The sequence below is a fragment of the Salvelinus namaycush genome, chromosome 1 (genome assembly GCF_016432855.1).
Source record: "Salvelinus namaycush isolate Seneca chromosome 1, SaNama_1.0, whole genome shotgun sequence".
NCBI lineage: Eukaryota > Metazoa > Chordata > Actinopteri > Salmoniformes > Salmonidae > Salvelinus > Salvelinus namaycush.
The window spans coordinates 81,350,852-81,377,168 of NC_052307.1; the positions used below are offsets into that span (position 1 = coordinate 81,350,852).

Here is a 26,317-nt window from a genome sequence, read left to right on the forward strand (position 1 = left end):
TGCCACACTTGTCAGGTGGATGGATTATCTTTGCAAAGGAAACACGCTCACTGAAAGGGATGTAAACAAACTTATGCACAAAATCTGAGAGAAATAAACTTTGTGCGTATGGAACATTTGTGATAATGTTTTTCAGCTCATGAAACATGGGACCAACACTTTACATGTTGCATTTATATTTTTTGTTCAGTATACACTTTTCCTCAAAGTAGCTATCAGAAAAGTCAGTGCTAGTAAGGTACCTTATTCAAACATTCAAAGATTCTGTTTCAGTTGACATGACCTGCACTTATGATACCAGTGTTACGCACACCTCTTGGAGGGAACGCAACACCCTGCTACACTCAACTCCCCGTGGAGTGAAAGAGGTATGTGATTGTAGGTGCGAGTAAGGATGAGAGGCAGAGAATATTACCATTTACTGGGAATTTATTTCCTTAACACGGGTATATGTATGCCCGCAGGCCTCTTGCCTAAGCACTCCCAAGGTGCCTCCTCCTCCCCCCTGGGAACAAATGAAACAGAATACAAACTTAAAGTGAACAAGTTCAATCATCAAAAACACAGTCCTATTGGCACACACATACCTCAGAAGTAGCAGCTACAAAATACTTTCACCAAAACTGTCTCTGCGCAACAACCAACACAGGACATCCAAGAAGCACTCGCTTCCTGACAAAGGAACACTGGCTTGTCAAGCTACAGAAGGAGTCGGAAATTGCAGACAGCTGTATCTCCTGACTAGAGGGCGGGGTCAGAACACCAATCTGAAATGGGGCCAACCAATCAACTGCTTTGGACTTCAGGAAGCCATTTCCTGAAATACACACATTCAAACACATACAACCCATAACAGAAACATGGGAACGTAACACCAGTTTACTACTTGAATATTGTACGATGTCATAATCTCAAGAAACCTATCATAGTAGTTTTAGATGACCAAGGATGTTGATGTCAAGTGTCATGTTTTGTTTAGGTAACCATTACACCACCATTATGTATACCATACCACTAAAATGTTACCTCATGGAACAATGTGATGGAGACATGTTTTAAAACTACAGAGGTTTATGTGGTTGACCCATAACTCCAGGCAGTAAATTGATGGAGGTCTGGTTTTGCTATAAAGGGGTGTCAAGTGTTGGCAAGTAGCCTAGCGGGTCAAATCTGCCGATGTGTCCTTGAGCAAGGCACTTAACCCTTATTGGATAAGAACACCTGCTAAATGACTAACATGTAAATGTTAAATGTAAATGTGGTCCCTTCCCTTTGGGACACCTCTGACCTGGTGAGTGAATTGCTCCTGTGCATGCCACTATCCTGAGTAGCCCAGGTGGTAAGGGTAGGTAACAACACATCCGCCATGCTGATCCTCAACACGGGGGCCCCTCAAGGATGCGTGCTCAGTCCCTTCCTGTCCTCCCTGTTCACTCATGACTGCACGGCCAGGCACGGCCAGGCACAACTCCAACACCATCATTAAGTTTGCAGATGACACAACAGTGTCTGCCTGATGAGATGAGACAGCCTATTGGGAGGACGTCAGAGACCTGACCGTGTGGTGCAACGACAAAAACCTCTCCTTCAACGTGATCAAGACAAAGGAGATTATTGTGGACTACAGAAAAAGGAGTACCGAGCACGCCCTCATTCTCATCCACGGGCTGTAGTGGAGCAGGTTGAGAGCTTCAAGTTCCTAGTAGTCCACAATAATCTCCTTTGTCTTGATCACTTTGAAGGAGAGGTTGTTGTCCTTGCACCCACACGTTGACTCTGTACCGGTACCCCCTGTTTATAGCCTCGCTATTGTTATTTTACTGCTGCTCTTTAATGATATATTACTTTTATTTGTTACTTTTTTTAAGGTATTTTCTTAAAACTGCATTTTTGGTTAGGGGCTTGTAAATAAGCATTTCACTGTAAGGTCTACAACAGTTGTATTCGGCGCATGTGGCAAGTACAATTTGATTTGATTTTGATTTGATTTGTCTTGGGCTACATATGATTCTTGTGTTGACAGCTTAGGTTACTTTTAGAAGCTCTTGTAAAACAATATAACAATATAATGCCTGATGGTAATCATGTGTTGGTGTCTGATCTAAAGATATCATATGCTAAACTTTGAGATCTGTGTTGGTGTCTGATCTAAAGATATCATATGCTACACTTTGAGATCTGTGTTGATGTATGAGGAGTATCAGGTGAAGTTTGTCATCACCTATAAGAACTTAATGTACCAAGACAATGTGTTGAAAGGTGAAACGTCAAGAGATAATCAAGAACACCATCTGCGTTTTGTGTTTTCATCCTGTCACATAAACGTCTTGGCAACAGTCTCTTGTTCCTACCCAAGAATACAAAGAGCCCTTCTATCTCAGATACCTGACGTAAACACAGAGTGTTTTAAATGCTCCACCACATTAAGTCATCGAAAGCCTTCACTGACATCTACGATATTTACAAGATCATCCTGACCTGACACTGATGTCAAACCCCAAAGTCAAGTGACAAACTATCTTCCCCTGAGCTCTACGTCATGACCAAAGAACGCAGAGCCTGCTTGTGTTTCAGCCAAGGAGAACGCATGGTGACCCATGGTCAAAGAACATGTGGGTAGTGTTTAGCCCCTTGGAAGTCATTCAGTCACACGTGTGTATCCGTCTAGCCGGTATGACAATTTCTCTATCTACCTCTTGCCTTCTCTTTCTCTGTGTGTGTGTGTGTGTGTGTGTGTGTGTGTGTGTGTGTGTGTGTGTGTGTGTGTGTGTGTGTGTGTGTGTGTGTGTGTGTGTGTGTGTGTGTGTGTGTGTGTGTGTGTGTGTGTGTGTGTGTGTGTGTGTGTGTGTGTGTGTGTGTGTGTGAGAGAGAGAGAGAGAGAGAGAGAGAAGGAGAGGTTTAGAGACAGCAAAAGAGAGAGGACTAGAGAGAGTCTGCGGTCAGAGGAGAAGTTAACATGCTGAGAGAGAGAGAGAGAGAGAGAGAGAGAGAGAGAGAGAGAGAGAGAGAGAGAGAGAGAGAGAGAGAGAGAGAGAGAGAGAGAATCTTCCGAGGGTCAATGTGGAGTGGATCCAGTGTTTATAGGCCAGTGTGTTTATGTGCGTGTCAGTCTGGGGTCAGAGGAGAAGTCAACTTGCTCCCACAGGAACACAGCCAGTCACAAACAAGGAAGATCACGAATGTTTCAAATACCTGCTCTGATACTCACTGGGTGTGTGTTTGTTGAGTTAGCAAAGACATTCCAGTCAGATAAATCGGTGTAGCAGAGTTTAAATGCCATCTCTTTCACACCATTATTTCTTATCAGATGAAACATCATTAGGAGAAGTGCCTTCAATGTTATCACTATGTTTTTACAACGTCACAACTAATACTATTACAGTTTTTTTCAATTGTTTAAGCACAATTTTGAAAACAGGGCCCGGTTTGTCAAAACACTACACACAATTAGCACAACCCTACACCAAAGTAGCACAACACTTCAGATCATTTGCAAAATGGAACACTTTTGTCAAAACTATACACGACTTCATAAAAATGATATTTTGTTACCATACGAAACACACACATTTCATATGACTTCAATCTTTTTGAACCAGTTACACACTGCTGTTGCTAACCTAAAACACTTTTAGCAAGTCTAATTGTCAGTGATTAGAGTAGTGTAAATGAAGTACACAGAGAAAGTGCAACTATACAAACACTACACAAGACCAACGCTGCAGACTGAGGAAAATATCATTTATTTCTCTCCATATACCCAAATCAGTCAACATGTCAACATGGAGAATCACAACAAAACATGTCCCAGTTTTCATGCTACTACAGTAGTGTGCATAACACTGTTAGCTCAGCAAACAACAGACAAACTTAAAATACTGTATCCAGTACAGGTTACAATTACAGTAAATAACAACAACAACAAACATAAAAAATTATCAGAAAAAAACTGACAATATTGTACAGAAAATACTACAGTAAACATACTATACATTATCTCTTCGCCTAGCTGGATCTGGCCAGAGAATTTCATCATCACAAGCAATATCATCATTAGCCAGACAACGCGGGAAGAACCGTCTTGAATGTCGAATCCATCCTTGCACAGCTGCGCCGTCGACTTGGTCACAGGCGTCCTCCATGGCCTGAATGAGGGGTACCTGAGCCTGGGGCTGGAGATCGTAAACCTTCCACCGCCATGCAGAGAAAAACTCTTCGATAGGGTTTAGAAACGGAGAGTATGGTGGAAGGTATAGTACTGTCAACTGTGGATGGTGTTGAAACCAGTTCTGGACCAAAGCAGAGCGGTGGAATGACACATTGTCCCAGAAGACCGTGTATTGCATCTGGTGCATTTCATTACCTACTGTGACGATGTGGTGCAATCGGTCCAAAAATGAGAGAATGTGAGGTGTGTTGTAAAGGCCCATTTTGGCATGATAGAGGACAACCCCATGCTGTGAAATGGCAGCGCAAAGGGTGATGTTACCCCCACGTTGCCCTGTGACATTGATTATATTGGTTGAAGGCATTTTGGTTGAAGGCAGGTGAACCTACCTCCTGCATTTTTATAGTACTTAAACCTGATTGGTGTGTCTACAATTTAGCAATCATGTGTTTGTGCAACTGATGGCTGTGTTTAACAGATTGGCTCATAGGTGTGGTAATTTGACAGTCAGTGCTTTTGAATTGCAAGGAAGTGACATTATGATATACTTCTGTGTCTGATGTATACAAGTGTGTTTAGTGTTTTGCAAATCACTGTGTGTAATGTTTTGCAAATAGTGTGAAGCTGACAATGTGCTTACAGTTGTGCAAATCTAGCCTTGTGTTTTGCTCCTTGAGTGTAAGGTTTTGCTAATTGTGGGAAAAGTTAAATTGTAGTGTGTCAGCAATCGTAAAAAACTGTAATACAAAACAATTATAATATGCAATTCAGTTTTGGGGGATTTCGACTGTCTTGTTTTATGTTTCCCAGGTTATTGGTGGGCGCTCCATATGAAACCAATGGTCACCACCAGACAGGGGATGTGTACAAATGCCCATTGGGCAAACGGTCCAACGGCAGCTGCTCCAAACTCAACCTAGGTACAGTATAACTATCAACTCTCACAGACTTGACATGTGCCTATTGTGCCTCATGAGACTGATGTGTGTGTGTGTGTGTGTGTGTGTGTGTGTGTGTGTGTGTGTGTGTGTGTGTGTGTGTGTGTGTGTGTGTGTGTGTGTGTGTGTGTGTGTGTGTGTGTGTGTGTGTGTGTGTGTGTGTGTGTGTGTGTGTTGTAGCCATTAGAGTGTGTGCATATACGCCTTATATGTGTGTTCATAGGTTGTGTGAGAGTGGAATCTGGAGACCATGCTGTTCATTCCACCTTCAACAGTTTATGTACATTTCCACGTCTGTATCCTCCAAGGCATCACACCACACTTCCACATGTTTCCTTAGATGAGACCTATCTGTACTGTGTTGTACAGAGAGACACAGCAAGATGTGTGAACTAGCTGGCAGATATTGTATGGTGTAGACACTGCTGCACCTGGCTTGACAACTTTAACCAGAAGCTCCTTTCCTGCAGTCAAATGATCAAATCGCCCTCTAATGGCCTCACGGGTGGAATGTTGTTAATATTTTTCATAATTTCATAATTAATAAACATATTTTTTTTTAAACCTGCTGAAAATCTGCTGTTTTAATATAATAAAAAATATATATATAAAGTGTCATATTGGGATGCAAAGACATTTCAACTCTATATCTGACATGTTACATTTGTCTTCTTTCAAGCCCATAACCATGTGTGTGAAGTGTCTACTTTTGTTTCAGACTAGATTTGTTTAAGAAACTCTGTGTGTGACCCTGATTTAGCCCACTGTAGTAAAATGCTCTGCACACTGCCTCAAAGGACAGGTGTTTGGTCCTTTAGTTGGGAGATCTAGCATCATCTTCTGAACTGCCATGTGTAGTCAGTGGGTTTGCAGAAGCTTGTGAAGCGACTTTGCCACAGGTACATTGCGGAAGTGAAAAATATATGCAAAATTCTTCAAAATCTGTAGAAACATCAAGCTGTTAGAATAAACATTGTTTTTTCTTTGACACTGTCTTTTCTTGTTCCTCAAGGAAGGATATCTCTGACCAATGTCGCCGAGCGAAAAGACAAGATGAGGCTGGGGATGACGCTGACAACCAACCCCAAAGACAATAGCTTTGTGGTTAGTGATGAACACACAGTCTATCAAAAGTATGGTGCCATTATGTGTGGTTTCCACAGAGACTAACTTGGTGGTCAATTTCAGGGGTATGTGAAGAACAGCGGAGGCTGCTGAGAGGAACAGCTCATAGTAATGTCTGGAACGGAGCGAATGGAATGGCATTAAACCATGGGTTTGATGTATGCGATACCATTCCACCCATTCCGCTCCAGCCATTACCACGAGCCCGTCCTCCCCAATTAAGGTGCCACCAACCTCCTGTGATGAAGAACCACATTTCGTTTTTCTGATGACCTTTTCATCCAACGTAGGCCCATGGTACACGCTACATGTCTCAAGGGTTCTTGCTGTGCTGAATGTGTTTTCTTGTGTGTTGTATAGGTCTGTGGACCCCTATGGTCCTACGAATGTGGCAGCTCATACTACAGCACTGGGATCTGCTCTCGAGTCAACGCCAGCTTCAAGTTCTCCAAAACCATCGCTCCAGCCTTCCAGAGTAAATACACAGCACGCCCCTTTCCTGTCTGCCAATGTTTTATGGATCTTCTTCCATAAGTATAAAGTCATTATTGATTCTAATGCATTAGACTGTTTGACATTGTTTTATGGATCTTCTTCCATAAGTATAAGTCATGATTGATTCTAATGCATTAGACTGTTTGCCATTGTTTTATGGATCTTCTTCCATAAGTATAAAGTCATTATTGATTCTAATGCATTAGACTGTTTGCCATTGTTTTATGGATCTTCTTCCATAAGTATAAGTCATTATTGATTCTAATGCATTAGACTGTTTGCCATTGTTTTATGGATCTTCTTCCATAAGTATAAAGTCATTATTGATTCTAATGCATTAGACTGTTTGCCATTGCTCAACCGTAAAGGTTGCATTGATGGTGCAGTTCAGACATTACTGTGTGTCTTTCTCTGCTAGGGTGTGAGACCTACATGGATATAGTGATCGTTCTGGATGGTTCCAACTCCATCTACCCCTGGACGGAGGTGCAAGCCTTTCTTATCAACATTCTACAGAAGTTCTACATTGGACCAGGCCAGATACAGGTGAGTTATGGGAAATGTGTTGCTCTGGCTAACCTGGTTGAATTGCCTGTTATGTCCCAGTTTTCCTGATTCAACTCCAGGTCTGGAGTGCCAAAGGATGACGTTGTCTGAGTCCATGTTGCTGATTAGTAGAATGAAAACCAGACGTGATTTGTCCCTCCAGACCTGGAGGTAAACAGCCCTGTTATAATGTATGTGCGTGATATTGTTCAGGTTGGAGTGGTGCAGTATGGGGAGAAGGTGGTGCATGAGTTCCATCTGAATGACTACAAGTCGGTGGAGGAGGTGGTGAAGAGAGCGAGCAACATCCACCAGAGAGGCGGAGAGGAAACCAACACGGCACTCGGCATCAACGTCGCTCTGTAAAACTCCCTAACTGATATGAAACTACATCAGCAATATCCCTAATATTGAATCAGTATACTGTAGTGTTGACATTTCTCTATCTATTGTATCTCACAACAAGTACAACTATAATGACATACAGTAAATGATTGTACATGACACTAGGTAATAGTAATAGAAGACTATAAAAAAAACGTTAAATACTGTATTTGTTACCTTATTCTGGGTTATTACTCAAATCCCACTTTTTGGCTATAAACTTTGAACCTTTCAAATATGAATTTAATAAATCACATGCCACAGCTCAGAAGCATTCAAGCGAGGAGCCCGACGAGGCGCCAAGAAGGTGATGATCGTGATCACTGACGGGGAGTCACATGACAGCCCTGACCTTCAACAGGCCATCGAGGACAGCGAGAAGGATGGTATCACCCGATATGCCATCGCTGTGAGTCACCCTCTCGTCTCCTTCCTGTCCTCTCTCCTGCTACGCCATCACTGTGAGTCACCCTCTCTGTCTCCTTCCTGTCCTCTCTCCTGCTACACCCTCGCTGTGAGTCACCCTCTCTGTCTCCTTCCTCTCTCCTGCTACGTCATCGCTGTGAGTCAACCTCTCTGTCTCCTCCCTGTCCTCTCTCCTGCTGCGTCATCGCTGTGAGTCACCGTCTCTGTCTCCTTCCTGTCCTCTCTCCTGCTACGCCATCGCTATGAGTCAACCTCTCTGTCTCCTTCCTGTCCTCTCTCCTGCTACGCCATCGCTGTGAGTCACCGTCTCTGTCTCCTTCCTGTCCTCTCTCCTGCTACGCCATCACTGTGAGTCACCCTCTCTTACTCCTTCCTGTCCTCTCTCCTGCTACGCCGTCACTGTGAGTCACCCTCTCTGTCTCCTTCCTGTCCTCTCTCCTGCTACACCATCGCTGTGAGTCACCCTCTCTGTCTCCTTCCTGTCCTCTCTCCTGCTACGTCATCGCTGTGAGTCACCCTCTCTGTCTCCTTCCTGTCCTCTCTCCTGCTATGCCATCGCTGAGTCACCCTCTCTGTCTCCTTCCTGTCCTCTCTCCTGCTACGTCATCACTGTGAGTCACCCTCTCTGTCTCCTTCCTGTCCTCTCTCCTGCTATGCCATCGCTGAGTCACCCTCTCTGTCTCCTTCCTGTCCTCTCTCCTGCTACGTCATCACTGTGAGTCACCGTCTCTGTCTCCTTCCTGTCCTCTCTCCTGCTACACCATTGCTGTGAGTCACCCTCTCTGTCTCCTCCCTGTCCTCTCTCCTGCTATGCCATCGCTGAGTCACCCTCTCTGTCTCCTTCCTGTCCTCTCTCCTGCTACGCCATCGCTGAGTCACCCTCTCTGTCTCCTTCCTGTCCTCTCTCCTGCTACGTCATCGCTGTGAGTTACCCTCTCTGTCTCCTTCCTGTCCTCTCTCCTGCTATGCCATCGCTGAGTCACCCTCTCTGTCTCCTTCCTGTCCTCTCTCCTGCTATGCCATCGCTGAGTCACCCTCTCTGTCTCCTTCCTGTCCTCTCTCCTGCTACGCCATCGCTGAGTCACCCTCTCTGTCTCCTCCCTGTCCTCTCTCCTGCTACACCATCACTGTGAGTCACCCTCTCTGTCTCCTTCCTGTCCTCTCTCCTGCTACACCATCACTGTGAGTCAACCTCTCTGTCTCCTTCCTGTCCTCTCTCCTGCTACACCATCACTGTGAGTCAACCTCTCTGTCTCCTTCCTGTCCTCTCTCCTGCTACGCCATCGCTGAGTCACCCTCTCTGTCTCCTTCCTGTCCTCTCTCCTGCTACACCATCACTGTGAGTCAACCTCTCTGTCTCCTTCCTGTCCTCTCTCCTGCTATGCCATCGCTGAGTCACCCTCTCTGTCTCCTTCCTGTCCTCTCTCCTGCTATGCCATCGCTGAGTCACCCTCTCTGTCTCCTTCCTGTCCTCTCTCCTGCTATGCCATCGCTGAATCACCCTCTCTGTCTCCTTCCTGTCCTCTCTCCTGCTATGCCATCGCTGAGTCACCCTCTCTGTCTCCTTCCTGTCCTCTCTCCTGCTATGCCATCGCTGAGTCACCCTCTCTGTCTCCTTCCTGTCCTCTCTCCCTTGTTTAAGTTTTTCCACTGCCGTTGCTCTAATGTCCAAAAGTTATCAAAATGTCATTAACCACTAAATGTGAACATAACTGGAGACAGCTGGTCATTTTTGGAAGCATGAAGTAATGTTACGGTAGCTAGTAAAGAGAGAAGGAGTGGTAACTAACTAGCTAACTGACAATAAGTGAATTTTTCCACCCCACATTTAACTAGCTAGCTAACGTTTGTATTTTGTTATTTATTATGGATCCCCATTAGCTGCTGCCAAGGAAGCAGCTACTCTTCCTGGGGTCCAGCAAAATTAAGGCAGTTAAACAATTTAAAAAACATTACAATACATTAACAACAGATTTCACAACACATTAAGTGTGTGTCCTCAGGCCTATACTCTACTACTGTCACACCCTGAACGTAGATTGCTTTGTATGTTTCTATTTTTTGTTTGGTCAGGGTGTGATGTGGGTGGGCATTCTATGTTTGTATGTCTAGGTTTTGTATTTCTATGTTTTGGCCTGGTATGGTTCCCAATCAGAGGCAGCTGTCTATCGTTGTCTCTGATTGAGAACCATACTTATGTAGCCTGTTTTCCCACTGTTAGTTGTGGGTGGTTATTTTCTGTTTAGTGTTTGTATCACCTGTCAGAACTGTTTCGGTTACTCCTTTTGTTATTTTGTAGTTAGTGTTCAGTTTCGAATAAATAATATGAACACGTATCACGCTGCACCTTGGTCCTCACCTTCTTCTTCTGAATGCCGTGACAACTACCACATATCTACAACACAAAATCTATGTGTACGTGTGTGTATAGTGCGCATGTTATCGCGTGTGTGTATCCATGTGTCTGTGCCTATGTTTGTGTTGCTTCACAGTCCCTGCTGTTCCATAAGGTGTATTTTTAAATTAAATTTTACTGCGTGCATGAGTCACTTGATGTGGAATAGAGTTCCATGTGGTCATGGCTCTATATAGTACTGTTTAACTGACAGATAGAAAGTAGAATTGCTACAGTTATTAAATGTATTTACAGTTAAGTCAGCTGCTGCTTCTACTCTCTTTAGCTAACTACCATAATACTGCTTCGTGCCTCCATAATGACAAGGTGGCTACAATTACTGAAGTACGATGTTCATTTTTCTGGTTTGGGACATGTACACTTTCAACACACATTGGGATGTGACTTCACGGATGTGATGTGAGCTTCACCAGTGCTCCAAAGAGTACAGAGGTTTACACGGAACCCAAACCGTTTAACCCAAACCGTTTGCGCGCGTGCGCCATCGTGCATAAATGTATTTTGTCCCCCCACACCAAACGCGATCACTACACGCAGGTTAAAATATGAAAACAAACACTGAACCAATTACATTAATTTGGGGACAGGTCGAAAAGCCTTAAACCTTTATGGCAATTTAGCTAGCTAGCTTGCACTTGCTAGCTAATTTGTCCTATTTAGCTAACTTGCTGTTGCTAGCTAATTTGTCCTGGGATATAAACATTGAGTTGTTATTTTACCTCGAATGCACAAGGTCCTCTACTCCGACAATTAATCCACACATAAAACAGTCAACCGAATCGTTTCTAGTCATCTCTCCTCCTTCTAGGCTTTTTCTTCTCTTGACTTTACATTATGATTGGCAACTTTCATATATTAGGTGCATTACCGCCACCGACCTTGTTTGTCTTTCAGTCACCCACGTGGGTATAACCAATGAGATGGCACGTGGGTACCTGCTTCTATAAACCAATGAGGAGATGGGAGAGGCAGGACTTGCAGCGCGATCTGCGTCAGAAATAAAAAGGAGTTCTATTTTGGCCCTTGGCAACGCAGACAGTCGTTTGCGAGCAGAGTGGGTGCAATAATTGAATAACATAGATTTCTAAATTTATTTTGCGCACCCGACGCGAGCGGTGTTGTCAGGGTATTAGACAGAGCCTAAACTGTTTAGTGCCCTCTCAAAACGTATATACACAGCCAGCCAAGTGGTTGAAGGTGTGAATGATCTTTCCAAGCCCACAGAACACTTTGGTTGAGATCGCTTTGGCATGGGGTTCTCCTGAGCTTATTCAGCCCATAGATGATGAGGTGAGGGGCCCCGTCAAACCAGGCCATGGGCATCTAAGAAGAGAAGGGAGGTGCTGAGTTCATTTGGTTGCTGACAGTTGGAATTTGTGACAGCAGGCAGCAGGGACACAGTCCACCAAACGATTGGAAGTTGGAACCACCCTTCTCTGGTTAAACTTCTAAGTCTATCTAAAGTGTGCCAGTTTCCCTTTTGGTTTGTGTGGGCAACAGGATTGTTGAGTCACAGTTCATAAGTGAGATGGCTCTATAGTAGGGCACTCTACAACAAAGTCTGGGGATTGATGTCTCTGTCTGGTTGTCACCAGGTGCTTGGCTACTACAACCGGCGTGGAATCAACCCAGAGGCATTCCTGAATGAAATCAAGTATATCGCTAGTGACCCCGATGACAAGCACTTCTTCAAGGTGACTGATGAGTCTGCCTTGAAGGACATTGTGGACGCGCTTGGGGATAGGATCTTCAGTTTGGAAGGTATTCCATATAACGCTGTGTAACAACCATCTGTAAACCACAAACTAGACCCAACTCATTTCCTTTTCCTGTACTCAAAGAAAACAATTCCTCCTGCTGAACTCACCTGGTCTTCCTCTACAGGGACCAGTAAGAACGGGACGGCATTTGGCCTCCAGATGTCTCAGGCTGGCTTCTCTTCACACTTCGTGGAGGTGAGTCTCACCACTGCTGCCAGTATACCCTCCCCCATGTACCAGTCTTCCTGTTTTCTACTGTAGCTGACATCACCATCCTCCCCCATGTACCAGTCTTCCTGTTCTCTACTGTAGCTGACATCACCATCCTCCCTCATGTACCAGTCTTCCTGTTCTCTACTGTAGCTGACATCACCATCCTCCCTCATGTACCAGTCTTCCTGTTTTCTACTGTAGCTGACATCACCATCCTCCCTCATGTACCAGTCTTCCTGTTCTCTACTGTAGCTTCATCACCATCCTCCCTCATGTACCAGTCTTCCTGTTCTCTACTGTAGCTGACATCACCATCCTCCCCCATGTACCAGTCTTCCTGTTCTCTACTGTAGCTGACATCACCATCCTCCCTCATGTACCAGTCTTCCTGTTCTCTACTGTAGCTGACATCACCATCCTCCCCCATGTACCAGTCGTCATGTTCTCTACTGTAGCTGACATCACCATCCTCCTCATGTACCAGTCTACCTGTTCTCTACTGTAGCTGACATCACCATCCTCCCCCATGTACCAGTCTTCCTGTTTTCTACTGTAGCTGACATCACCATCCTCCCTCACGTACCAGTCTTCCTGTTCTCTACTGTAGCTGACATCACCATCCTCCCCCATGTCCCAGTCTTCCTGTTTTCTACTGTAGCTGACATCACCATCCTCCCCCATGTACCAGTCTTCCTGTTTTCTACTGTAGCTTCATCACCATCCTCCCCCATGTACCAGTCTTCCTGTTTTCTACTGTAGCTGACATCACCATCCTCCCCCATGTACCAGTCTTCCTGTTTTCTACTGTAGCTGACATCACCATCCTCCCCCATGTACCAGTCTTCCTGTTTTCTACTGTAGCTGACATCACCATCCTCCCCCATGTACCAGTCTTCCTGTTCTCTACTGTAGCTGACATCACCATCCTCCCTCATGTACCAGTCTTCCTGTTCTCTACTGTAGCTGACATCACCATCCTCCCTCATGTACCAGTCTTCCTGTTTTCTACTGTAGCTGACATCACCATCCTCCCTCATGTACCAGACTTCCTGTTTTCTACTGTAGCTGACATCACCATCCTCCCTCATGTACCAGTCTTCCTGTTTTCTACTGTAGCTGACATCACCATCCTCCCTCATGTACCAGTCTTCCTGTTTTCTACTGTAGCTGACATCACCATCCTCCCCCATGTACCACTCTTCCTGTTCTCTACTGTAGCTGACATCACCATCCTCCCCATGTAGCAGTCTTCCTGTTTTCTACTGTAGCTGACATCACCATCCTCCCTCATGTACCAGTCTTCCTGTTTTCTACTGTAGCTGACATCACCATCCTCCCTCATGTACCAGTCTTCCTGTTCTCTACTGTAGCTGACATCACCATCCTCCCTCATGTACCAGTCTTCCTGTTCTCTACTGTAGCTGACATCACCATCCTCCCCATGTAGCAGTCTTCCTGTTTTCTACTGTAGCTGACATCACCATCCTCCCTCATGTACCAGTCTTCCTGTTTTCTACTGTAGCTGACATCACCATCCTCCCTCATGTACCAGTCTTCCTGTTCTCTACTGTAGCTGACATCACCATCCTCCCTCATGTACCAGTCTTCCTGTTCTCTACTGTAGCTGACATCACCATCCTCCCTCATGTACCAGTCTTCCTGTTTTCTACTGTAGCTGACATCACCATCCTCCCCCATGTACCAGTCTTCCTGTTTTCTACTGTAGCTGACATCACCATCCTCCCTCATGTACCAGTCTTCCTGTTTTCTACTGTAGCTGACATCACCATCCTCCCTCATGTACCAGTCTTCCTGTTTTCTACTGTAGCTGACATCACCATCCTCCCTCATGTACCAGTCTTCCTGTTTTCTACTGTAGCTGACATCACCATCCTCCCCCATGTACCAGTCTTCCTGTTCTCTACTGTAGCTGACATCACCATCCTCCCTCATGTACCAGTCTTCCTGTTTTCTACTGTAGCTGACATCACCATCCTCCCCCATGTACCAGTCTTCCTGTTTTCTACTGTAGCTGACATCACCATCCTCCCCCATGTACCAGTCTTCCTGTTCTCTACTGTAGCTGACATCACCATCCTCCCTCATGTACCAGTCTTCCTGTTTTCTACTGTAGCTGACATCACCATCCTCCCTCATGTACCAGTCTTCCTGTTTTCTACTGTAGCTGACATCACCATCCTCCCTCATGTACCAGTCTTCCTGTTTTCTACTGTAGCTGACATCACCATCCTCCCTCATGTGCCAGTCTTCCTGTTTTCTACTGTAGCTGACATCACCATCCTCCCCCACGTACCAGACTTCCTGTTTTCTACTGTAGCTGACATCACCATCCTCCCTCATGTACCAGTCTTCCTGTTCTCTACTGTAGCTGACATCACCATCCTCCCTCATGTACCAGTCTTCCTGTTCTCTACTGTAGCTGACATCACCATCCTCCCTCATGTACCAGTCTTCCTGTTCTCTACTGTAGCTGACATCACCATCCTCCCTCATGTACCAGTCTTCCTGTTCTCTACTGTAGCTGACATCACCATCCTCCCTCATGTACCAGTCTTTCTGTTCTCTACTGTAGCTGACATCACTATCATCCCCCATGTACCAGTCTTCCTGTTCTCTACTGTAGCTGACATCACCATCCTCCCTCATGTACCAGTCTTCCTGTTTTCTACTGTAGCTGACATCACCATCCTCCCCATGTACCAGTCTTCCTGTTTTCTACTGTAGCTGACATCACCATCCTCCCCCATGTACCAGTCTTCCTGTTCTCTACTGTAGCTGACATCACCATCCTCCCCCATGTACCAGTCTTCCTGTTCTCTACTGTAGCTGACATCACCATCGATCCCTCATGTACCAGTCTTCCTGTTTTCTACTGTAGCTGACATCACCATCCTCCCCCATGTACCAGTCTTCCTGTTTTCTACTGTAGCTGACATCACCATCCTCCCCCATGTACCAGTCTTCCTGTTTTCTACTGTAGCTGACATCACCATCCTCCCCAATGTACCAGTCTTCCTGTTCTCTACTGTAGCTGACATCACCATCCTCCCCCATGTACCAGTCTTCCTGTTTTCTACTGTAGCTGACATCACCATCCTCCCCCATGTACCAGTCTTCCTGTTTTCTACTGTAGCTGACATCACCATCCTCCTCATGTCCCAGTCTTCCTGTTTTCTACTGTAGCTTCATCACCATCCTCCCCCATGTACCAGTCTTCCTGTTTTCTACTGTAGCTGACATCACCATCCTCCCCCATGTACCAGTCTTCCTGTTTTCTACTGTAGCTTCATCACCATCCTCCCCCATGTACCAGTCTTCCTGTTTTCTACTGTAGCTGACATCACCATCCTCCCCCATGTCCCAGTCTTCCTGTTTTCTACTGTAGCTGACATCACCATCCTCCCCCATGTACCAGTCTTCCTGTTTTCTACTGTAGCTGACATCACCATCCTCCTCATGTCCCAGTCTTCCTGTTTTCTACTGTAGCTGACATCACCATCCTCCTTCATGTACCAGTCTTCCTGTTTTCTACTGTAGCTTCATCACCATCCTCCCTCATGTACCAGTCTTCCTGTTCTCTACTGTAGCTGACATCACCATCCTCCCTCATGTACCAGTCTTCCTGTTTTCTACTGTAGCTGACATCACCATCCTCCCCTATGTACCAGTCTTCCTGTTTTCTACTGTAGCTTCATCACCATCCTCCCCTATGTACCAGTCTTCCTGTTTTCTACTGTAGCTGACATCACCATCCTCCCCCATGTACCAGTCTTCCTGTTTTCTACTGTAGCTGACATCACCATCCTCCCTCATGTACCAGTCTTCCTGTTCTCTACTGTAGCTGACATCACCATCCTCCCTCATGTACCAGTCTTCCTGTTCTCTACTGTAGCTGACATCACCATCCTCCCTCATGTACCAGTCTTCCTGTTTTCTACTGTAGCTTCATCACCATCCTCCCCCATGTACCAGTCTTCCTGTTTTCTACTGTAGCTGACATCACCATCATCCCTCATGTACCAGTCTTCCTGTTCTCTACTGTAGCTGACATCACCATCCTCCCCATGTACCAGTCTCCTGTTCTCTACTGTAGCTGACATCACCATCCTCCCCCATGTACCAGTCTTCCTGTTTTCTACTGTAGCTGACATCACCATCCTCCCCCATGTACCAGTCTTCCTGTTCTCTACTGTAGCTGACATCACCATCCTCCCTCATGTACCAGTCTTCCTGTTCTCTACTGTAGCTGACATCACCATCCTCCTCATGTACCAGTCTTCCTGTTTTCTACTGTAGCTGACATCACCATCCTCCCTCATGTACCAGTCTTCCTGTTTTCTACTGTAGCTGACATCACCATCCTCCCCCATGTACCAGTCTTCCTGTTTTCTACTGTAGCTGACATCACCATCCTCCCTCATGTACCAGTCTTCCTGTTCTCTACTGTAGCTGACATCACCATCCTCCCCCATGTACCAGTCTTCCTGTTTTCTACTGTAGCTGACATCACCATCCTCCCTCATGTACCAGTCTTCCTGTTCTCTACTGTAGCTGACATCACCATCCTCCCCCATGTACCAGTCTTCCTGTTTTCTACTGTAGCTGACATCACCATCCTCCCTCATGTACCAGTCTTCCTGTTTTCTACTGTAGCTGACATCACCATCCTCCCTCATGTACCAGTCTTCCTGTTCTCTACTGTAGCTGACATCACCATCCTCCCCCATGTACCAGTCTTCCTGTTTTCTACTGTAGCTGACATCACCATCCTCCCTCATGTACCAGTCTTCCTGTTCTCTACTGTAGCTGACATCACCATCCTCCCTCATGTACCAGTCTTCCTGTTCTCTACTGTAGCTGACATCACCATCCTCCCCATGTACCAGTCTTTCTGTTCTCTACTGTAGCTGACATCACCATCCTCCCTCATGTACCAGTCTTCCTGTTCTCTACTGTAGCTGACATCACCATCCTCCCCATGTACCAGTCTTTCTGTTCTCTACTGTAGCTGACATCACCATCCTCCTTCATGTCCCAGTCTTCCTGTTTTCTACTGTAGCTGACATCACCATCCTCCCCTATGTACCAGTCTTCCTGTTCTCTACTGTAGCTGACATCACCATCCTCCCCCATGTCCCAGTCTTCCTGTTTTCTACTGTAGCTGACATCACCATCCTCCCTCATGTACCAGTCTTCCTGTTCTCTACTGTAGCTGACATCACCATCCTCCCCCATGTACCAGTCTTCCTGTTTTCTACTGTAGCTGACATCACCATCCTCCTTCATGTACCAGTCTTTCTGTTTTCTACTGTAGCTGACATCACCATCCTCCCCCATGTACCAGTCTTCCTGTTTTCTACTGTAGCTGACATCACCATCCTCCTTCATGTCCCAGTCTTCCTGTTTTCTACTGTAGCTGACATCACCATCCTCCCTCATGTACCAGTCTTCCTGTTTTCTACTGTAGCTGACATCACCATCCTCCCCCATGTACCAGTCTTCCTGTTTTCTACTGTAGCTGACATCACCATCCTCCCCCATGTACCAGTCTTCCTGTTCTCTACTGTAGCTGACATCACCATCCTCCCTCATGTACCAGTCTTCCTGTTCTCTACTGTAGCTGACATCACCATCCTCCCTCATGTACCAGTATTCCTGTTTTCTACTGTTTTCTACTGTAGCAGACATCACCATCCTCCTTCATGTCCCAGTCTTTCTGTTCTCTACTGTAGCTGACATCACCATCCTCCCTCATGTACCAGTCTTCCTGTTTTCTACTGTAGCTTCATCACCATCCTCCCCTATGTACCAGTCTTCCTGTTTTCTACTGTAGCTTCATCACCATCCTCCCCCATGTCCCAGTCTTCCTGTTTTCTACTGTAGCTGACATCACCATCCTCCTTCATGTACCAGTCTTCCTGTTTTCTACTGTAGCTGACATCACCATCCTCCCCCATGTACCAGTCTTCCTGTTCTCTACTGTAGCTGACATCACCATCCTCCTTCATGTACCAGTCTTCCTGTTTTCTACTGTAGCTGACATCACCATCCTCCTTCATGTACCAGTCTTCCTGTTCTCTACTGTAGCTGACATCACCATCCTCCCTCATGTACCAGTCTTTCTGTTCTCTACTGTAGCTGACATCACCATCCTCCCCCATGTACCAGTCTTCCTGTTCTCTACTGTAGCTGACATCACCATCCTCCCCCATGTACCAGTCTTCCTGTTCTCTACTGTAGCTGACATCACCATCCTCCCCCATGTACCAGTCTTCCTGTTCTCTACTGTAGCTGACATCACCATCCTCCCTCATGTACCAGTCTTCCTGTTTTCTACTGTTCTCTACTGTAGCTGACATCACCATCCTCCCTCATGTACCAGTCTTTCTGTTCTCTACTGTAGCTGACATCACCATCCTCCCCCATGTACCAGTCTTCCTGTTCTCTACTGTAGCTGACATCACCATCCTCCCCCATGTACCAGTCTTCCTGTTCTCTACTGTAGCTGACATCACCATCCTCCTTCATGTACCAGTCTTCCTGTTCTCTACTGTTCTCTACTGTAGCTGACATCACCATCCTCCCCCATGTACCAGTCTTCCTGTTCTCTACTGTTCTCTACTGTAGCTGACATCACCATCCTCCCCCATGTACCAGTCTTCCTGTTCTCTACTGTAGCTGACATCACCATCCTCCCTCATGTACCAGTATTCCTGTTTTCTACTGTTCTCTACTGTAGCTGACATCACCATCCTCCCTCATGTACCAGTCTTCCTGTTCTCTACTGTAGCTGACATCACCATCCTCCCCCATGTACCAGTCTTCCTGTTCTCTACTGTTCTCTACTGTAGCTGACATCACCATCCTCCCCCATGTACCAGTCTTCCTGTTCTCTACTGTAGCTGACATCACCATCCTCCCTCATGTACCAGTCTTCCTGTTTTCTACTGTTCTCTACTGTAGCTGACATCACCATCCTCCCTCATGTACCAGTCTTTCTGTTCTCTACTGTAGCTGACATCACCATCCTCCCCCATGTACCAGTCTTCCTGTTCTCTACTGTAGCTGACATCACCATCCTCCCCCATGTACCAGTCTTCCTGTTCTCTACTGTAGCTGACATCACCATCCTCCCCCATGTACCAGTCGTCCTGTTCTCTACTGTAGCTGACATCACCATCCTCCTTCATGTACCAGTCTTCCTGTTTTCTACTGTAGCTGACATCACCATCCTCCCCCATGTACCAGTCTTCCTGTTTTCTACTGTAGCTGACATCACCATCCTCCCCCATGTACCAGTCTTTCTGTTCTCTACTGTAGCTGACATCACCATCCTCCCCCATGTACCAGTCTTTCTGTTCTCTACTGTAGCTGACATCACCATCCTCCCCCATGTCCCAGTCTTCCTGTTTTCTACTGTAGCTGACATCACCATCCTCCCTCATGTACCAGTCTTTCTGTTCTCTACTGTAGCTGACATCACCATCCTCCCCCATGTCCCAGTCTTCCTGTTTTCTACTGTAGCTGACATCACCATCCTCCTTCATGTCCCAGTCTTTCTGTTCTCTACTGTAGCTGACATCACCATCCTCCCCCATGTACCAGTCTTTCTGTTTTCTACTGTAGCTTCATCACCACCCTCCTTCATGTACCAGTCTTCCTGTTTTCTACTGTAGCTTCATCACCATCCTCCCCCATGTCCCAGTCTTCCTGTTTTCTACTGTAGCTGACATCACCATCCTCCTTCATGTCCCAGTCTTTCTGTTCTCTACTGTAGCTGACATCACCATCCTCCCCCATGTACCAGTCTTTCTGTTTTCTACTGTAGCTTCATCACCATCCTCCTTCATGTACCAGTCTTCCTGTTTTCTACTGTAGCTGACATCACCATCCTCCCTCATGTACCAGTCTTCCTATTTTCTACTGTAGCTGACATCACCATCCTCCCTCATGTACCAGTCTTCCTGTTTTCTACTGTAGCTGACATCACCATCCTCCCTCATGTACCAGTCTTCCTGTTTTCTACTGTAGCTGACATCACCATCCTCCCCTATGTACCAGTCTTCCTGTTTTCTACTGTAGCTGACATCACCATCCTCCCTCATGTACCAGTCTTCCTGTTTTCTACTGTAGCTGACATCACCATCCTCCCCTATGTACCAGTCTTCCTGTTCTCTACTGTAGCTGACATCACCATCCTCCCTCATGTACCAGTCTTCCTGTTTTCTACTGTAGCTGACATCACCATCCTCCCCCATGTACCAGTCTTCCTGTTTTCTACTGTAGCTGACATCACCATCGATCCCTCATGTACCAGTCTTCATTTTTCTCTTTCTTTCTTTCTACTTTCTCCATCTGCGTCCCAGATTCAGGTTTGCTGATGCAATAGCTTTGATTTTCCAGTTCCACGCCACAGTTGAAGCACAACCTGACTAGGGAACAATAAATATATCCCTTTTTCTTAAAACAATAAATAGGGAAACTGCAGCTGGGTGACAGGGATGGCTGGAAATTCCATCCTCCAGAAGGCTGGATTCCAGGGATAGCACTTCTCAACAAACACAACCCGAGTGTTGAGAGTAGGATCACTTATTGGAAAGACTTCGGGAGCCTTAATAAAGGAGAAAAACTGTCCCAAAAGACCAGATGGTTTTGTTGAATGTGGAGTGTGCCAGCTTGATTCTGCTCAAGTCCTACATACCCAGACATCCTATTCTCCAATGCAGTCCAGCTAGCCAGAGATCTATATGTTTGTTTATTGCTATGGCTTCCTCCAACTCAGAGTAATAATGTTGAAAAGGGATTCCCAGGTGTAAGGCATTGTTTCACACCCAGTTGTGTGTGCAAATGGCCGCAGGTTGGACGATGATAATGGACATGTTCCAGGTAGTCTTTATTGCAGATATTCAGATCTCAACAAGCATGAAGAGGTGTATAGTGGGGATTATTTGGGGCTACATCACCATGGAAACAGTGTGCACCACCACTAAAACAGATACCCACAGAGTCTAGCACCACACAGCTGTCAAAAACTGACGTAGGGTCAGTCTGTGAATCAGTCGCTCAGCGAGCTAGACGTTTTCATATCCCAGGAAGTGGTCGAGAAGTAGTCCATGAGGGTTCCGTCAGTCGTATGCTAACTGGTAGCTAACCTTTGGAAAATGTTCCGTCTGCGTATTATGCGTGGCAGAGGAGGGACTAGATTAGCCTCGGGGAACACTGTAATTATACAACTGACATGTATTCAAAGTAGGATGAACAAATGTCCACCGCCAGCCCATATGCTGTCTTCTTCTCCCGTGCTTGTCTTCTTCTCCCGTGCTTGTCTTCTTCTCCCGTGCTTGTCTTCTTCTCCCGTGCTTGTCTTCTTCTCCCGTGCTTGTCTTCTTCTCCCGTGCTTGTCTTCTTCTCCCGTGCTTGTCTTCTTCTCCCGTGCTTGTCTTCTTCTCCCGTGCTTGTCTTCTTCTCCCGTGCTTGTCATCTTCTCCCGTGCTTGTCTTCTTCTCCCGTGCTTGTCTTCTTCTCCCGTGCTTGTCTTCTTCTCCCGTGCTTGTCTTCTTCTCCCGTGCTTGTCTTCTTCTCCCGTGCTTGTCATCTTCTCCCGTGCTTGTGGTTACTGGTTGGTTACTGGTGACAGTGTTTTCTTCTTTTCTGATGACACAGACCCAAAAATGCCCCTACTATAACGTATTATAATGATGAACCTGTAACGTTTCTCATCAACATTCTTTCATATTACATTGTGTGGTGCATACAGATGATGGAACACGTGTTTATGTGTGAGAGACAGAGTGTTTGGCTAACACTTGAATCATTTAAAGGACCCATGCAAGCTTAACTTATTATCCTCTCAAATGTCTCCAATGGCTTTTAAATCAATTTGGGAGGAGAACGAAGGAAAATATAATGAATGTGGGTAGGCAGACTTACGTTTTGACTGATTTATTGTTTATTAAGCTATTGTTGGCAGAACGCGTGAACGGTCATCAGACTCTTAAAGTTTCTGCAAAAATATCCTTGCTGGAGTCTGGGGACTAGAGGGAGGCTGGGGACTAGAGGGAGTCTGGGGACTAGAGGGAGTCTGGGGACTAGAGGGAGGCTGGGGACTAGAGGAAGTCTGGGGACTAGAGGGAGGCTGGGGACTAGAGGGAGGCTGGGGACTAGAGGGAGGCTGGGGACTAGAGGGAGGCTGGGGACTAGAGGGAGGCTGGGTACTAGAGGGAGGCTGGGAATTGTAGCCTGGGAGGAAGGATGAGGAAGGATGATTTGATTTAGAGAGAAAGGGTTTATTTATCATCATCATCATCATTCTGTGTACTCATCACCTTCTCCATTTTTCCATCATTGCCTGCTGAACCAATGGCAATACACGCACGTACGCGCACACGCACGCACACACAAACACAAACACACACAATCTGTTTTTATGTTCACACTAAGTGCCTGTCTCCTGTCTGTCCCTAAAGGATGGGATCCTGGTGGGGGCACCGGGGGCCTACGACTGGAATGGAGCCGTCCTGAAGGAGACCCGACAGGGGAAGGTGGTTCCACCCAAGTCCTCCTACTCACAGGAATTCCCAGAGGAGCTGAAGAACCATGGCGCCTACCTAGGTGAGGGAGGAATTGACGATCTAAAGGATTGGTCACAGAGGTGTTTGGTTTGGGTAGATTGATAGACTCCTTCCCTGATCCTCTCTCTGCCCTTCTTCTTCTCTCTGTCCTTCATCCTCTTTCTGTCCTTCATCCTCTCTCTGTCCTTCATCCTCTCTCTGTCCTCCATCTTCCATCTATCCCGCTCCTTCTCTCTCTCTGGATAGACATGTGGCAGGCACAGTGGTTTAGCAGCAGACCTCGCTGCAGCCCTCTCTATAAACCACTGCACCCCATCACACTGCACCCCATCCCACTGCACCCCATCACACTGCACCCCATCCCACTGCACCCCATCACACTGCACCCCATCACACTGCACCCCATCACACTGCACCCCATCCCACTGCACCCCATCCCACTGCACCCCATCACACTGCACCCCATCCCACTGCACCCCATCACACTGCACCCCATCCCACTGCACCCCATCACACTGCACCCCATCCCACTGCACCCCATCCAACTTCACCCCATCCCACTGCACCCCATCCCACTGCACCCCATCATACTGCACCCCATCACACTGCACTCCATCCCACTTCACCTCATCCCACCCCGTCCCACTCCACCCTACCACCACTCCTCCTGCCTGTAAGGCCCTCTGCTTTTCCCATCAGCCACTGGCTGGCCTGCATGCCTGCCCACGGAAGCCATTCCAGCCTCATTAGGAATATAGGGCAGAGGCATGGGTCTGGACATGCTCACTGACAGAGGGGTGGGGAAATGGGGAGGAGGAAGAGAGAGAGAATAAGGAGATAGAGAAAAGACACAGAAAGGATTACTGTCCTCATACGAGAGAGCGAGAGAGAGATAGACAGAGATAGCGAGAGAGAGAGAGATAAAGAGAGAGAGTTAGAGAGAGAGAGAGAGAGAGAGAGAGAGAGAGAGAGAGAGAGAGAGAGAGAGAGAGAGAGAGAGAGAGAGAGAGAGAGAGAGAGAGTTAGAGAGAGAGAGAGAGACTTGGCTTCACCCTAGTGAGTCAATGTGGTTCAATGCAGGCCATTGAACTTTGTTTCTAAACGAAGCTGATAGGATAGTTGCTTTTTATCAATCAGGTCTGGCTCATGCAGTTCATACAACCCAACCAGAGGAATTACAGTGGCCTATGGTGAACACACACACACAGACACACACACTGGTATGCCTTTATTTGGCCCATTTGATGGTGATGTTGTGCAGAGAAGAGAGAGTGGGTTTCACCACACACCGTAACAACTAGCTGACATTCCTGCCAGACATTATATGAGGAACAGGCTTTGTGCTCCAGGGAGAAAGAAGCAGTGGAAACAGTTGAAGACAACTGGGCAATCCAAGGTGAACATCAGAGGTCAACACAGAGTGAAGCTGTGACAGATAGGAGAACTTTAGGCTGAGTTAGCAATGATGACAATCCTCTATCACTGGGTTTAGTGAATACTCTGGCTTTCAGTCAGGAAGGATTCAATCATTTGGACTCAACAAGGGTGTGTGTGTGTGTGTGTGTGTGTGTGTGTGTGTGTGCGTGTGTGTGCGTGTGTGTGTGTGTGTGTGTGTGTGCGTGCGTGCGTGCGTGCGTGCGTGCGTGCGTGCGTGCGTGCGTGTCTGTGTCTGTGTCTGTGTCTGTGTCTGTGTCTGTGTCTGTGTGTGTGTGTGTGTGTGTGTGTGTGTGTGTGTGTGTGTGTGTGTATGTTCAGGTTACACAGTAACATCGGTGGTGTCGGCCAGGAATGGTCGACTGTATGTGGCAGGGGCACCGCGGTTCAACCATACTGGCAAGGTCATCATCTTCACCCTGAAGAACACTGGCAACCTCACCATCCTGCACTCCCTCAAAGGACAACAGGTAGACTCAACAACTGGGCTTCCCAAATTCTCTTTTTAACTGGGACCCTAACACATGTCTACCACCTATTTGATTGACACAACACTAAGTCCTAAACTCCAACCATACACTGAACAGTTACACAGAGTGGTATAACACACACTGACATTACTCTCCCTTTAAAAGACATATGAAGACCATCCAAGACCCTGATAGACCCTGATAGTCCCTTATTCTCAATCTGGCTCTCCCATTACCATCTGAGTCCACCATGACAGTAGTCCTTCCAGTCCTTTAGTCAATCTGGAAACCCAGCCAGGACACAGCATCCATGATAGTCTGCGCTACTGGTGCTTCTAAGACCTGGGCCAAATGGAGTCTAGACAGCCTTCCCACGCCCCCATGTAGCCAACAACATTACACAGATCCCATGTGTTTCCCATCCCATTCCCGTCCCCCTTAATTCAAAACACACACATTCCAAATCTACATTGTGAATAAAAATAGAAAAACAAGCTTCCAGCTACAGTAAACACCAGCTAAGAGGATACTAAAGACAAGAGGCAGAGAGATCCATAACAACACCAGCTAAGAGGATACTAAAGACAAGAGGCAGAGAGATCCATAACAACACCAGCTAAGAGGATACTAAAGACAAGAGGCAGAGAGATCCATAACAACACCAGCTAAGAGGCTACTAAAGACAAGAGGCAGAGAGATACATAACAACACCAGCTAAGAGGATACTAAAGACAAGAGGCAGAGAGATCCATAACAACACCAGCTAAGAGGATACTAAAGACAAGAGGCAGAGAGATCCATAACAACACCAGCTAAGAGGATACTAAAGACAAGAGGCAGAGAGATCCATAACAACACCAGCTAAGAGGATACTAAAGACAAGAGGCAGAGAGATCCATAACAACACCAGCTAAGAGGATACTAAAGACAAGAGGCAGAGAGATCCATAACAACACCAGCTAAGAGGATACTAAAGACAAGAGGCAGAGAGATACATAACAACACCAGCTAAGAGGATACTAAAGACAAGAGGCAGAGAGATCCATAACAACACCAGCTAAGAGGAGACTAAAGACAAGAGGCAGAGAGATCCATAACAACACCAGCTAAGAGGATACTAAAGACAAGAGGCAGAGAGATCCATAACAACACCAGCTAAGAGGATACTAAAGACAAGAGTCAGAGAGATCCATAACAACACCAGCTAAGAGGATACTAAAGACAAGAGGCAGAGAGATCCATAACAACACCAGCTAAGAGGATACTAAAGACAAGAGGCAGAGAGATCCATAACAACACCAGCTAAGAGGATACTAAAGACAAGAGGCAGAGAGATCCATAACAACACCA

General features: G+C 46.3%; 1 protein-coding gene across 1 annotated transcript in view; it reads left to right on the forward strand.

Moving 5' to 3' along the window:
• Window positions 1-26,317, forward strand: part of itga11a (integrin, alpha 11a) — a 93,606-nt gene that overhangs the window by 31,102 nt on the left and 36,187 nt on the right. Inside the window, exons 3-12 of the mRNA XM_038996258.1 lie at window positions 4,979-5,088; window positions 6,119-6,210; window positions 6,592-6,706; window positions 7,145-7,272; window positions 7,486-7,634; window positions 7,921-8,065; window positions 12,094-12,259; window positions 12,383-12,453; window positions 22,959-23,103; window positions 24,819-24,967. Of these exons, the coding sequence (XP_038852186.1) occupies window positions 4,979-5,088; window positions 6,119-6,210; window positions 6,592-6,706; window positions 7,145-7,272; window positions 7,486-7,634; window positions 7,921-8,065; window positions 12,094-12,259; window positions 12,383-12,453; window positions 22,959-23,103; window positions 24,819-24,967 (1,270 nt within the window). The remainder of the gene's footprint in view (window positions 1-4,978; window positions 5,089-6,118; window positions 6,211-6,591; window positions 6,707-7,144; window positions 7,273-7,485; window positions 7,635-7,920; window positions 8,066-12,093; window positions 12,260-12,382; window positions 12,454-22,958; window positions 23,104-24,818; window positions 24,968-26,317) is intronic.